Genomic DNA, 13,679 nt, shown 5'->3' with positions numbered 1-13,679 from the left:
ACTTCCGGAAAAAGCCTTCTGAAGCTTTGCCCCACTTCCGGCGCCCCCCCCTCATGTGATTCCCTGCTTCCGGTAAAAATTGCTTCTGACTTTCCTTAGAACTCTGGGATTGGTGTATGTCAATCAGAGAAACGTGTCAGATAGCATTGCTTTGCTTTTGGTGTCATCGCTGTGTTTCCTGTGTAGATGTGCCCCACTTCCGGTCACTGGACACTGATTAGCCAGAGGAGGGGAAGATTTAACTGAGAAGTTGTGTGTCGGTGTCACCTACACTGGGAGGTGAGGAGAGTGTTCTGTGTGTGTCATTGTACAGTCTATTCTTCTCCCTGCCCTGTAGTCAGTGTATACAGGAGGGGAATGCTAAGCTCGGGATATTCCATGGTGTAGAGTTTTATGTACACATTGATGAATGTTTGTTTGAAGCAGTATTAAACCCAAAAGCAAACATTTATTATATTGCAGATTACCAATTCTTAGATTTGATGGCTGCTTTAGTTTTCTTTTTAGACTTCCTTCTATTTGCATTTGTTGATCCAGCCAGTAAGGCTGTTGTGTTTGACAGCACAAGCTCTCCAGCAGAATGTATCAATTTACATGGATGAGACAAACCACTTAAAGCGGGAGTCCACCGGGACTCCGTGTTTTTTTTTTATTTTTAAAAGCCAGCAGCTACAAATACTGCAGCTGCTGACTTTTAAAATAGTGACACTTACCCGTCCAGCGCGCCCGCGATGTCGGCACCCGAAGCCGATCTCTAGATCGTATGTCGGGTGCTGCCGCCGCCATCTTGGGTATGGGAATCAGGAAATGGAGCCTTTTGGCTTCATTTCCCGGTTCCCTACTGCGCATGCGCGAATCGCGCTGCGCAATAAGGACGGTCCCCGCTGCCTCTGGGATCTGTGTGTTTCCCAGCAGGCAGCGGGGCACTTGCGGAAAGGGGCGGGCACTTGCGGAAAGGGGCGTAATCTACACCCCTTTCCGCAGAGAGCTATCCCGGAAGTGGGTGCAGAATACCTGTACTGTACAGGTATCTGCACCCCCCTCCCCCCTAAAAGGTGCCAATTGTGGCGCCGGAGGGGGAGGGAGGGTTCCGATGAGCGGAGGTCCACTTTAGGGTGGACCTCCGCTTTAACATTGTGTTTAAAATGATCAGCTTTTATTTATTCATGCCAAACTTTTATCCCAATAGAAAAAAACTGTAACCGTTTATTAGGGATGCACCCATACCATTTTTTTGTAAGCATACCGATAGGTTTATTTTTATTTTTTTACTACTCTTTAATTCTAATTACCAATACCTACCGCAACTGTTTTGTTTTACGCTTCAGCAGTCTGCAATGGTACAAAGCATTGAAAAGTTATTTACAAACAAAATACTTTTTTATTTTTGTATGTGAAACTTGTAAATATGTGTTAGAGGTGTAAAAATATTAACAAACAAAGCAAACAAAGTTTTTTAATTTATTAATAGTAACAAAATATAAATACAGCGCTCACAAACAAAAACCCATAATAAGTGATGACAAAAACATAAAGTCCATATAAAACTGTGAATGTGCTTCACAAATAAAGAATGCAGGGAATGCGTCACATCTGGTGTGCAGAAAGTGTAGAGAAAATGTTGCATAAAAATATCCAGGTGTACCCAGACACACCCACATGTGACCCCATTCACCAAATCACAACGACACCCAGCTTTGCAGTCTGGGAGTCAAAATAGGTTTGCGCAAAAATTATAGCGTCTACAAAGTAGGGGATATATTTATGGCATTTTTATTATTATTTTTTTTTTTTTTCTCTAGTAATGGCGGCGTTCTGCAATATTTTTTTTATTGGGACTGCGACATTGCGGCGGACAGATTGGACACTTTTTTTGGGACCGATGACATATATTCTATTTATACATTGATTGGAAAAATAGTCACTGATTACTGTATGAATGTCACTGGCGGGGGGCGTGTCCAGGGTGGCGACCGGAGCAGAGGCATAGTGAGAGAGCTCCTCTACCCTGCCTGCTAAAATCCTGATTCGCTGCAGACAACAACCTATTTGAAGCCATTGAAATCTGGCCTGTGACCCTCTAGACTGGTATGCACTGGTAAGTGCAGGTCGGCGGCGCCCTCAGAAGCCTCCACACCGTGCACACAGCTTTATGGCGAGGGCTCCCGGGCCCGCACACTCTTCAGTATGGCGTCGCAAACCGAAGGAGCAGACCCTGCGATACAGGACCAAGATAACTTCACGGCCCTGATGCAGGCCATTAACACTTTCCAAATGATGCTGACAGGAAAGATTGATGCCATGCAAATGGAGATGGGGCTGATCCGTAAAGATATGGACAAGTTTCGGTCCCGTTTTGATGGAGGCGGAGAAACGCGTGGGGGAAGCTGAAGACATACTCGGGGACCATACCATCTCCCTCCGCACTCTCACCACCAAGGTCCGGGCTCTGGAATACCGAGCAGAAGACGCCGATACCGCAACAGGCGGAACAATCTCTGTCATTGGACTCCCGAAGGGAGCAGAGGACCCTAATCCTGTCACCTATGCTGAACGCCTTCTCTGCCAGCTGCTCCCTCAGGCGGCGTTCTCTCCCTTCTTTACAGTCGAACAGGCGCACAGAATGCCGGCGGCCCCCCGGAGCCCCCCCCACGCATGCTTATCCTTCGGCTCCTGAACTACAGAGACCGGGATATGGTATTGAGAGTGACCAGGAAACTTGAAGCCCTGAACTTTGAAGGATCGCGCCTCATGATCTTCCTGGATTTCTCTGTAGAAACCCAAAAACAGAGGAAATCTTTTGACCAGGTGAAACTGGCCATGCGGCAGAAAGGCCTTAAATACAGCATGCTTTTTCCTGCACGCCTCAGAGTACAGGATGGTGAAACCCTAAGGTTCTTCACCTCGCCTGAAGAGGCTTCTAACTGGCTGGAGTCGCTGCCACAAAGATGAACCCTGGAATCTGCGGCGGTAACCTTCTCTTTGCTTTTCTCCTGTTGGATGGGTGAGGTACTTTTATTATTCGTTTACCCTCTGTTGGTACCCCACGGACATAATGGCCGGAGGAACAGTAATGGCTCCCTATCATAACAGATTCTGTGGATCCTCTGAACTGTTTAACCCCCCCCCCCCCCACTTTGCTTTTTTCCGTGGAGAAGGATGCTCTGGATTTATTTTTTTTGTTTTTTGTTCTTCGGTTCCTGTTCATATTCCTTTGCATCTCACGGATGCTTACCTGTGATACTGGGAGACCCTGTGCATTCATACTCGGCCTGCAATCGCAGGGAGCCTACTACCTGCTTTACTGCATGGACTCTGCAGGAGTCCCTATCAGAAACTACGATTGCCCCCTCTGATGTGTGTGGATTTGAGGAGCAGGGTCTGCTGAAATCTATACCATTTTTGGGCAATTTCTGCCCATTTGTGCCTTTACACCAACCCAAGGAACGTGCCCCCGGACCTGCCCGGGTGAAACCCTTCCCACAGGGAGGACGATACAACATTACCTCTTTTACATAACTGGCAATCATAGGCAGCACAGCAGAGTAAAGACCAGGTGCTTTTTTTTTGCTGTGCCTTCTAGGGGCCTTCTTGATACACTGCTTTCCAGAGATTGATGGTCTCGTTTTGTTTGGGTTGTCAAACGCACCCGAGTTTGGGGGGTAGCATGGGGAGGGACAGGTTTATTAGTTATGATTTTTGGTTCTGCAATACTACCGTATTCATTTTATATATGTCATTACAGCAGGGCTTGACAAATTTGCTTGGAATCTAGGAGCCAGCTTAAAGTTAGGAGCCAGGTCGGTAACGGCGATCCGGACCTGTCCCTGGCCTGACATGGAGACGAGTGAGGGGAAGATAGCGCCGCAGCCCCCCCCCCCTTTTTTTTTCCTTAATTAAAATAAATTTTTTTTTTTACTTTTTACAAAAAAATTTTTTTTATATAATTAAATTAATAAATAAATTAACAATATATATATAATATAATGAGAAGCCATTTACCAGCCACCACACTCACCGTTGGGCAAAAGGCGCCAGATGACGCTCGCAATCACTTCCTTCTCTTCACTTTGGGAAGGAAATGGGCGGGCAGTGAAAAACAGGCAGGGGAGCTTCACTCCATTAGGAATTAGCATTATTGGAATAGGGTGTAATTTCTACATCCACCACAAGATGGCGCCAGACTACCGAAAGATTTTAGAAGGCCGCAAAGCCGCGGCCTCAATTACTGGCCGGCGCGGCCCGATGCAATTGCGCGGCGGAGTTCGGGGTCCAAATGGAGACGGGATACCCCAGCAGCGTTGCCCCAGTCGCCAGGACACGAATTCTAGGCGCAAATGCGACCGGGCGCCCGGGGTTTGTCGAGCCCTGCATTACAGTGTGATCCGCTAAAAGCACTAAGAACGATACACAGTTTACTCCTAAATTTTATGTTGCTGCTGGACCGGGGTGGGGGTGGGGGGGGGGTGGTGGTGACTGTGTTTTTCTGCCCTTTAATATGGCTCCCCTGAGGTTACTCTCATGGAATGTGCGGGGGATGAGCTCTAAAATTAAAAGTTCCTTTTGTTTTGTTTTTTTTTGTTTTTTTTCATATTTAAGGAGGTATCTCCCGCACATTTGTATATTACAGGAGACGCACCTCATAGGATCCAGAGTACTTTCACTAAGGAAGGCATGGGTTGGTTCTTACTACCATTCCACTTTCTCCTCTCATTCCCAAGGGGTCAGTATTCTGGTGCATAAGACACTCCCCTTTGTACTATTTGACCTTCACTTGGACTCAGGGGGACAATACGTGATTTTACATGCAATGTGTGACTGAGTGGAACTGGTGGTGATTGTTGGTCTCTATATTCCCCCACCTGCAAATATGAAGGTTTTAGAACTTTTTATTTTTTTATTTTATTTTTTTACCATAGTAGCTAAGTATCCCACGACTAACATTATCATTGCAGGAGACTTTAACATGACCCCCTAATCCTACAATTGACAAATTGAACCCGGGCCAAATGACAGACTCCGGATTGGCTAGGTGGGCGGAGACATTTGGTCTACATGACGTATGGAGATGGAAACATCCGGATGCGAGACAGTTTACATGCCACTCGGCAACACATGCTACTCTGTCACGCATTGAGTTAATTTATATCAGTGACTCCTTACTAAGTAGGGTATCCATGGTATCCATCCTCTCGCGTGGCATCTCAGATCACGCTCCAGTTATGGTGACGCTGAGCACCAATTCGACAGCTGGCTCAGGGCTCTGGAGACTCTCTGGATACTGGGTCACTGATGAAAAGCTGGAGCCATTGATGCTGTCTAAGTTGAGAGATTACTGGACCCACAACGAAAACTCTGCGTCCCGGGCCTCAGTCTGGGATGCATTCAAGGCCTATGCCAGGGGCAGGTATCAATTTAACATTGCTAAGGCTAGGAAAGAAGCGAGACTCGAACTCTCAGCGGCTGAACTCAAAGCCATGAGACTGTAGGACTGCTATGCAAATTCCCCGAGTCAAAGTGCCCACAGTGAAATGCTTACAGCCTATAGGGAACTGGCGTTGATCCGTGTTGCCTCCTGCCATCGCTTCCTCCTCTGCCAAACTCACCGTATATTCGAACAAGGAGAGCGTCCTGGCAGACTCCTAGCCTGGCTGGCGACGGAAAGGACAGGAAGCCCCTGTATAGCGAATATCAAGGCAGAGGATGGCTCACTGATTTCAGAGCTGGCAGGGATCAATGCCAGGTTTGAGCAATACTATACCCACCTTTTATGCCTCCAGGGTAACCTACACCTCGGAGGAGTTGACAGCCTTCCTTGACACTATTGAATTTCCGGTCCTGACGACTGAGGCGGCACAAACCCTAGAATGTCCCATTACTCTACAAGAAGTCCAGAGGGCCATAAAATCTTTACAATCAGGGAAACCGCCGGGACCTGACGGACTCCCCTCCGAATTCTATAGAACCTAGAGGTAGTAGGGCCATACTATCATGCGATACTCACCAAAACCCTAGACTCCAATGACCTCCCGACTTCTATGTCTGAGGCAGTGATAGTTGTCATACCCAAGCCCGGGAAGGACCCTGAGCGGTGCTCTTCATATAGGCCCATATCTCTATTAAACGTTGGCGCAAAAATTCTGACCAAAATATTGACCAACAGATTGAATGCAGTTATACTCTCCCTAGTCCATGGGGATCAGACAGACTTTATGCCAGGTAAAGGCACAGATATTAATATACCCTGGCTTCACACAAATATAGCACAGTTTAAAGATAACGACCTGGGGGGGTGCTGTGGTCTCATTGGACGCAGAAAAGGCCTTTGATTCGGTGGAATGGGTCTTCCTCTGGCAGGTCCTGATTAGATTTGGTCCTAAGTTTATTACCTGGGTTCAACAGCTATATTCTTCCCCCTCTCCCCAGGGCTGTTTGCCCTGGCCATTGAGCCTATGGCACTCCTCTTCTGCTCGTCGGGTGGAGTTGGGGGATTACGAGTGGGCCCCCTGGTGGAGAGGGTGTCGCTATATGCAGACGACACGCTCCTCTACCTGGGGGACGCCACTGATTCCCTTTCAACAGCCTTGAAACTTATAGATGGGATTCGGTAAATTCTCGGGGGTCAGGATCAATTGGGAGAATCCCAATCTATTCTTGCTCTCTGACTCTCCCTCCCAGTGTCTTCCTTTCCCCTGCAAACAGTCTCCCGGTCTCGATACCTGGGCATTGAGATTGCTAAAGAACTTTCTTAATACTTACCTGACAACTTATACCAAATTTTACAGACCCTAATAACTAAATGTCAGACATGGAAGACATTACCCCTAACCCCCGGTAGGTAGAGTTAATTTACTTTAAAATGACTTTTCTCCCCAAATTTCTATATATTTTTAGAAACACCCCGGTTCCAATTCCTGTGGCCTTCTACCATAAGCTAGATGGAGTAATCTCATTTGTTTGGGGAGGGAAAACCCCCCTAGAATCTCTAAGACCAAACTACAACTTCCCCTATCTCTGGGGGGACTGTCAATGCCATGTTTCCAAAAATACTACAGCGGTTCTGGTCACTGTCCAGTGGTGGTTTACTCAAACTAGGTCCAATCCTGCAGTTAATCTAGAAGCGGCCATTATGGGATCTTACTCCGCCCTAACGAATACAGTATATAGAGGAATAAAAGCCAGCCCACAGGCCACAACCCCAATGCGGACTACAGTGCAGGTATGGGATAAAGTCACTGCTGCAGTCAGGGTAGTTGGTACCATCTCCCCTCACACTCCGCTCTGGGGAAACCTTAAGCTTCCACACTTTCGCACTATCCCTGACCCCAATGTGTGGGCCAGATTTGGAGTGACTAAGATCCAACAGATTTTGCCGGCGGGGGGCCCTCCTCCCCTTTCCAGAACTAAGAGACATACCAACTCCCCTAGTGGATGCTGTTTAGGTATTTACAGCTGAAACACGCGACCCAATTGCAATTCCCAGGCAACATATAGGACTCCTCATTTTACTTGACTTTTTATGCTAGGAAGGTGCTTTTACAAAGTTGGAAATTGGCATCTCCCCCAACGACCGCCCAATGGCACTTACTAGTGGATTCGGTGCTACCCATATACAAGCTTACGAATATGGGATGGAAGTGCCCGCAAAAATTTAATAAAGTATGGGGTGCATGGGTAAATGCTCGTGCACTTACTGTCTAGGAATAAAAATGTTGGTAGAGGAAGATAGATCTGTGACCCTCCATATACCTGTGACAAAGCCTCTCCTCACTGCTAATTCCTTCACTCTGCATGCTCGTGAGTCATGTCCAGAATGAAATGTTATAGGATTCCCCTTAATTCAAAGCTCCGATAGACTTCTCCCAGCCTGATCTATATGTCTCTAATCAACTCCTACCCACAAATGTCTCAGCAAGATGATGTGTTATGATGATCTGTGTAAATATGTGCTTTGTCAATGAATGATAAGGATGTAATGACACTTTATTTTCTTTACTAATAAAAAAAGTCACTGGCAGGGAAGGGGGGCGATCAAGGGGTTAAGTGTGTTCTAACTGGGGGGGGGGATAGGACTGACTGGGGGAAGAGACATTGCTGTTCCTACTTAGTAGGAACACACGATTTGTCTTTACTCCCCTGACAGAACTGGGATTTGTGTGTTTACATACACAGATCCCTGCTCTGGCTCTGTCAGGAGCAGTTGCGCCTGCCATATTGATTTAAAGAGCCGACGTACAATAACGGTCATTCATGCAGCTGTGCTGACCTGCCGCAGTACAACTGCGGCGGCTGGTCGGCAAATAGTTAAACAGACATCTGCAGATCTAAGTTCATCCCTTTGATCTGTAAATGAATAAGCAGAAAGATACAAATAGAATCAATGTTTCTTTTTATCTTTCTGTTTCAGCAACTGAGCAATGTTGTTGATAAACATTGCCTGGCCTGCTTTTTTTTTTTTTCCACAGCTCCAATTGCCAGGACTTTAATTTACACTTCAGCTGTCAACAGTGGAACCCCACTGACAGTTGAATGTTATCAGTTGTTAAGGACGTGGTGGCCCCGCTCCTTAACCACTTCCATACCAGGATTCCCCCCTTCCCAGGACAATTTTTAGCTTTCAGCGCTGTTGCACTTTGAATGACAATTGCACGGTCATGCAACACTGTACCCAAACAAAATTTATATAATTTTCTTCCCACAAATATAGCTTTCTTTTGGTGGATCACTTCTGCGTTTTTTACTTTTTGTGATATAAATCAAAAAAGACCATCAATTAAAAAATAAAATAAAAAATGATGGGCACTGATAGGCGCCACTGATGGGTGGCACTGGATAGGCAGCACTGATGAGGAGCTACTGACAGGCATTACTGATGGAGCACCGACAGGCATTAATGATGGGGCACTGGCACTGTTGTGGGCACTGATAGGCATTTTATTATGGGAACAGCCTGCAGGTGTTGGGCACTGATTGGCACCTTTTGTTGGGGGCTGTGCTGATAGTCAGTGTGCTGATTATCACCACAGTCACCCCCCCACCCAACAGGGAGAGCCACCGATCACCTCTCCCTGTCAGCGCGAACCGAGGAAAGCCGTTTACCGGCACTTCCTGGTTCACTCTGATCAGCTGTGATTGGGCACAGCTGATCATGTGGTAAGAAGCCTTCACGTGGTAAGAGGCTTCATACCACGATCGGAGTTGCGATGTGTCAGACTGACATACAGCCCCTCCAATTGCCATGCTACACGCCCCCACGGGCACGCGCCAGCTGTGATATCCTGATCACGTCATATGACGTCCGGTCAGGATATCACAACCACTTTGCTGCAGTCATTCTGCTATATGGTGGGTTTTTTTTATTATTATTTTTTTTTTTTACATTTCAGCTGTCAATGGGGGAATCACACTGACAGCTGAAAGAACCGAGCCTTTGTCATTCAAAGTGCAACAGCACTGAAAGCTGAATATTGGTCAGGAAGGTGTATAAGTGCCCTGTATTGAAGTGGTTAATCGAACTTTGACTTTAGGTCCACTTTAACTTTTATAAGTAGATACCACTCGCTATCTGTGTATTTATTTATTTTTTTAATACTTGGTGCACCCTTTAGAGGAGATACTGTATGTGCCTAAATATATGTATACAAATGAGATATACAGTGGTGTGAAAAAGTGTTTGCCCCCTTCCTCATTTCCTGTTCCTTTGCATGTTTGTCACACTTAAGTGTTTCGGAACATCAAACCAATTAAAACAATAGTCAAGGACAACACAAGTAAACACAAAATGCAATTTGTAAATGAAGGTGTTTATTATTAAAGGTGAAAAAAAATCCAAACCATCATGGCCCTGTGTGAAAAAGTGATTGCCCCCTAAACCTAATAACTGGTTGGGCCACCCTTAGCAGCAACAACTGCAACCAAGCGTTTGCGATAACGTGCAATGAGGCTTTTACAGCGTCCTGGAGGAATTTTGGCCCACTCATCTTTGCAGAATTGTCCTAATTCAGTTACATTAGAGGGTTTTCGAGCATGAACTGCCTTTTTAAGGTCATACCACAACATCTCAATAGGATTCAGATCAGGACTTTGGCTAGGCCACTCCCAAAGTCTTCATTTTGTTTTTCTTCAGCCATTCGGTGGTGGACTTGGTGTGTTTAGGACAGGGGTTGACAAATTTGCTTGGAATCTAGGAGCCAGCTTAAAAAGTTAGGAGCCAGGTCCGTGACGGCGATCCGGACCTGTCCCTGGCCTGACATGGAGACGAGTGAGGGGAAGATAGCAGCGCTGTTTAGGGGGTTCTAAATAAAGGGAAGAAGATGCAGGTAATATAAAACAGGCAGAGGAAACTTTGCAGAGGAAATTAGCATTGCTGGTTTGTCATACCAACAACGACCACAAGAGGGTGCCAGATCCCATAAGGAATCATAGGACCGCAGAAGGCCTCAAAGCCGCGACCTAAATTTTCGGCCGCCGGCGGAACGGCCCGACGCGATCACGCTGGGGGGGTCCACAGAGACAGGATACCCCCAGCTGTGCTGCCCCAGGCGCGAGGTCGCTATTTCTAGTCGCCAATGCGACCTGGCGACCGGGTTTTGTCGAGCCCTGGTTTAGGATCATTGTCCTGCTGCAGAACCCAAGTTCGTTTCAGCTTACACGAACAGATGGTCGGACATTCTCCTTCAGGATCTCTTGGTAGACAGCAGAATTCATAGTTCCTTTTATCACGGCAAGTCTTCCAGGTCCTGAAGCAGCAAAACAGCCCCAGACCATCACACTACCACCACCATATTTTACTGTTGGTATAATGTTCTTTTTATGAAATGCAGTGTTCCTTCTACGCCAGATATACTTGGACACACACCTTCCAAAGAGTTCCACTTTTGTCTCATCGGTCCACAGAATGTTGTCCCAAAAGTCTTGGGGATCATCAAGATGTGTTGTGGAGAAATTGAGACGAGCTTTGATGTTCTTTTTGCTCAGCAGTGGTTTTCTCCTTGGAACTCTGCCATGCAGGCCATTTTTGCCCAGTCTTTTCCTGATGGTGGAGGCATGAACGCTGACCTTAACTGAGGCAAGTGAGGCCTGCAGTTCCTTGGACGTTGTTGTGGGGTCTTTTGTGACCTCTTGGATGAGTCGTCGCTGCGCTCTTGGGGTAATTTTGGGCGGCCGGCCACTCCTGGGAAGGTTCACCACTGTTCCATGTCTTCGCCATTTGTGGATAATGGCTCTCACTGTGGTTCGCTGGATTCCCAAAGCTTTGGAAATGGCTTTATAACCCTTTCCAGACTGATAGATCTCAATTACTTTCTTTCTCAATTGTTCCTGAATTTCTTTGGGTCTCGGCATGATGTGTAGCTTTTAAGGATCTTCTGGTGGACCTTACTGTGTCAAGCAGCTCCTATTTAAGTGATGCCTTGATTGTGAACAGGTGTGGCAATAATCAGGCCTGGGTGTGGCTATAGAAATTGAACTCAGGTGTGGACAACCACAGTTATAGTATGTTTTAACAAGGGGGGCAATCACTTTTTCACACAGGGCCATGATGGTTTGGATTTTTTTTCACCTTTAATAATAAACACCTTCATTTAAAAATTGCATTTTGTGTTTACTTGTGTTGTCCTTGACTATTGTTTAAATTGGTTTGATGTTCCGAAACACTTAAGTGTGACAAACATGCAAAGGAACAGGAAATGAGGAAGGGGGCAAACACTTTTTCACACCATTGTATGTGTATATATATATAATCATTTTTTTTTTTTTTTTAACATGACATTTCTTTATTTTTTACTCTGCCCATTTCAGCACATCAAGATGTCTTTTCCAGAATTCCAAACCGTTGTTAAAGGTGAAGCTTCTGAAACTGATGATGAAGAGGAGATGTATGTGACATCTGTCCCTGTGAGTACCCTATCTGCTGCTTGTGGTGTAAAAATCCAAGGAGAAGCTTCAGAGACAGATGACGAAGAAGACCGTATTAACGATAGAAATGACATACATTCCAAGAGGCTGGAAAAGGAGCTACCTCTACTGGTGGTCATCAGAAATGAGGGAGAGAGCTTTCCTGTTACTTTGGAGGAAAAACCACTTGTGAATATACAACAGCCAGGCCGTTACAGCACTTTATTACAGCAGAAACTTCTTGAAAGTAATGCACGGCTGTACCATGATGTCAATAACACAATACGACAGGTCTATCATACAACTACCAGTGAGATCCGGACTTTGACCAGCCAGCTAAATAACTCGCAAAATGGGATCATTAACGCATCTCACAACATTCGGCTTGCCCTTGAAGACTTGAAAGGGGTGTCTGATAAGATTGACATCATAACCAGCTGTAACCTACTACCTGATATCAGGATCTGACTGTAACCAAACTGTACCTGAATGTTCCTTTATTGTAATGGTTCCAAGAAAACATGAACTTGTTTAAAGCGAAGTAACCTGTCCACTTAGAAACCCACTTCACTGCTCCTGCTTGTACTCAACTTCTCGCATTCTCTTTCTGTTGCTCCTTGCTCATCAGAACATAGTGAACTAGCCAATACCTTGGGGTTTAAGGGAGCGTGTCCTGTTCCTCTCATGATGCACTGCCAGCCAAAGTTGCCAAGCTCCCTGCCCGACAGCTGTTATTTGGGGGAAAGGGGGGGACAAATATTGCTATGTAATCTACAAACAGACCAACTTAGATTTTACACCTGGCTTTAGTGGTTTAAGGGGCAGCATCGCAGCAAATGAAAAGGAAGTGAACCTAAAGCATGTAGGCTAGGTTCTAGCTCTGCTTGTAACTTGTATTATTTGCTTTGTACATGGTTTCTCATAAACCAACAGTTACCAGTTACTTAATTTAAAAAAATGACATTTGCAAGTGTTTATTCTCAGACAATAGTGCTAACTCTTATTAAAGACACTTTGATAAATAAGGTCAATTGCAAACCATATCTTTTGATTTTTCGCACATTATCTACTTGTGGTTACTACTGTGTTTAATATTTTCAAGTAAACAAATATTAAAGTGGAGGGCCACCCTGAAAAACAAAAGTACATAAAAAATCAGAAAAAAAAAAATGTAATTTTTTTTTTTTAAACTTACCAGAAATGCCTGTTGCAAGGCACATCATCCTAATCTGCCTCTTCCTCCTCCACGGTGATCTTCTGTCATCTCTCCTCCGTGCGGTGTCTTCTGGGTAATGGGTCACGCTGTGTTCTGGGAACTGTGTGTCCCAGAACACAGCGCGCCCCATTCACAAAGCGCTGCACGACTCGCGCATGCACAGTAGGAAACAGGCAGTGAAGCCGCAAGGCTCCACTGCCTGTTTCCCTTAGATAGAATGGCGGCGCCGGGACCTGAGAGCTGAGGGACGGGTCAGCCTCGGGCGCCCGACATTGCGGGCGCCCTGGACAGGTAAGTGCTTATTAAAAGTAAGCAGCTACAGTGTTTGCAGCTGCTGACTTTAAAAATTTTTTTTTTAAAGCTGGCCCTCCTCTTTAACTTAGTGCTGATATGAGCAGGGCACGAAGCTCAATCTAATCCCGTGATGCCCAATACATCTAGACTATAAATACTGCACTATTTTTATTGCATAATCCAGAGAACACGTGCACTAATCTAATTCCACATGCTTGACCAAGAAGTTAAGTTTGTATGGCAATGGCTAGAATAAAGGGAAAGGTGGTTGATG

At 45.7% G+C, this 13,679-nt stretch overlaps 1 protein-coding gene across 2 annotated transcripts; it reads left to right on the top strand.

Moving 5' to 3' along the window:
- The first annotated feature begins 54 nt into the window (after positions 1-54).
- Positions 55-12,920, top strand: BLOC1S3 (biogenesis of lysosomal organelles complex 1 subunit 3). Of its 2 annotated transcripts, none has more exons than XM_077453831.1 (2): positions 55-279; positions 11,800-12,920. In XM_077453831.1, exon 2 carries the CDS (start codon positions 11,809-11,811, stop codon positions 12,361-12,363), a length of 555 nt encoding a protein of 184 aa, XP_077309957.1. In that variant the 5' UTR covers positions 55-279; positions 11,800-11,808; the 3' UTR covers positions 12,364-12,920. The 2 variants fall into 2 exon arrangements, with proteins under 2 accessions (XP_077309957.1, XP_077309996.1); XM_077453870.1 differs by lacking the exon at positions 55-279 and adding an exon at positions 3,414-3,556.
- The last annotated feature ends 759 nt before the right edge of the window (positions 12,921-13,679 follow it).

This window comes from Lithobates pipiens, unplaced genomic scaffold (genome assembly GCF_037356315.1).
Source record: "Lithobates pipiens isolate NorthernLeopardFrog02 unplaced genomic scaffold, aLitPip1_a1.2 Scaffold_1, whole genome shotgun sequence".
NCBI classification, from domain to species: domain Eukaryota; kingdom Metazoa; phylum Chordata; class Amphibia; order Anura; family Ranidae; genus Lithobates; species Lithobates pipiens.
This window is presented reverse-complemented; position numbering and strand designations above follow the sequence as displayed.

Excerpts from the sequence above, each read along its gene's own strand:
- BLOC1S3 (XM_077453831.1), top strand. The coding sequence starts at position 11,809 with ATGTCTTTTCCAGAATTCCAAACCGTTGTTAAAGGTGAAGCTTCTGAA.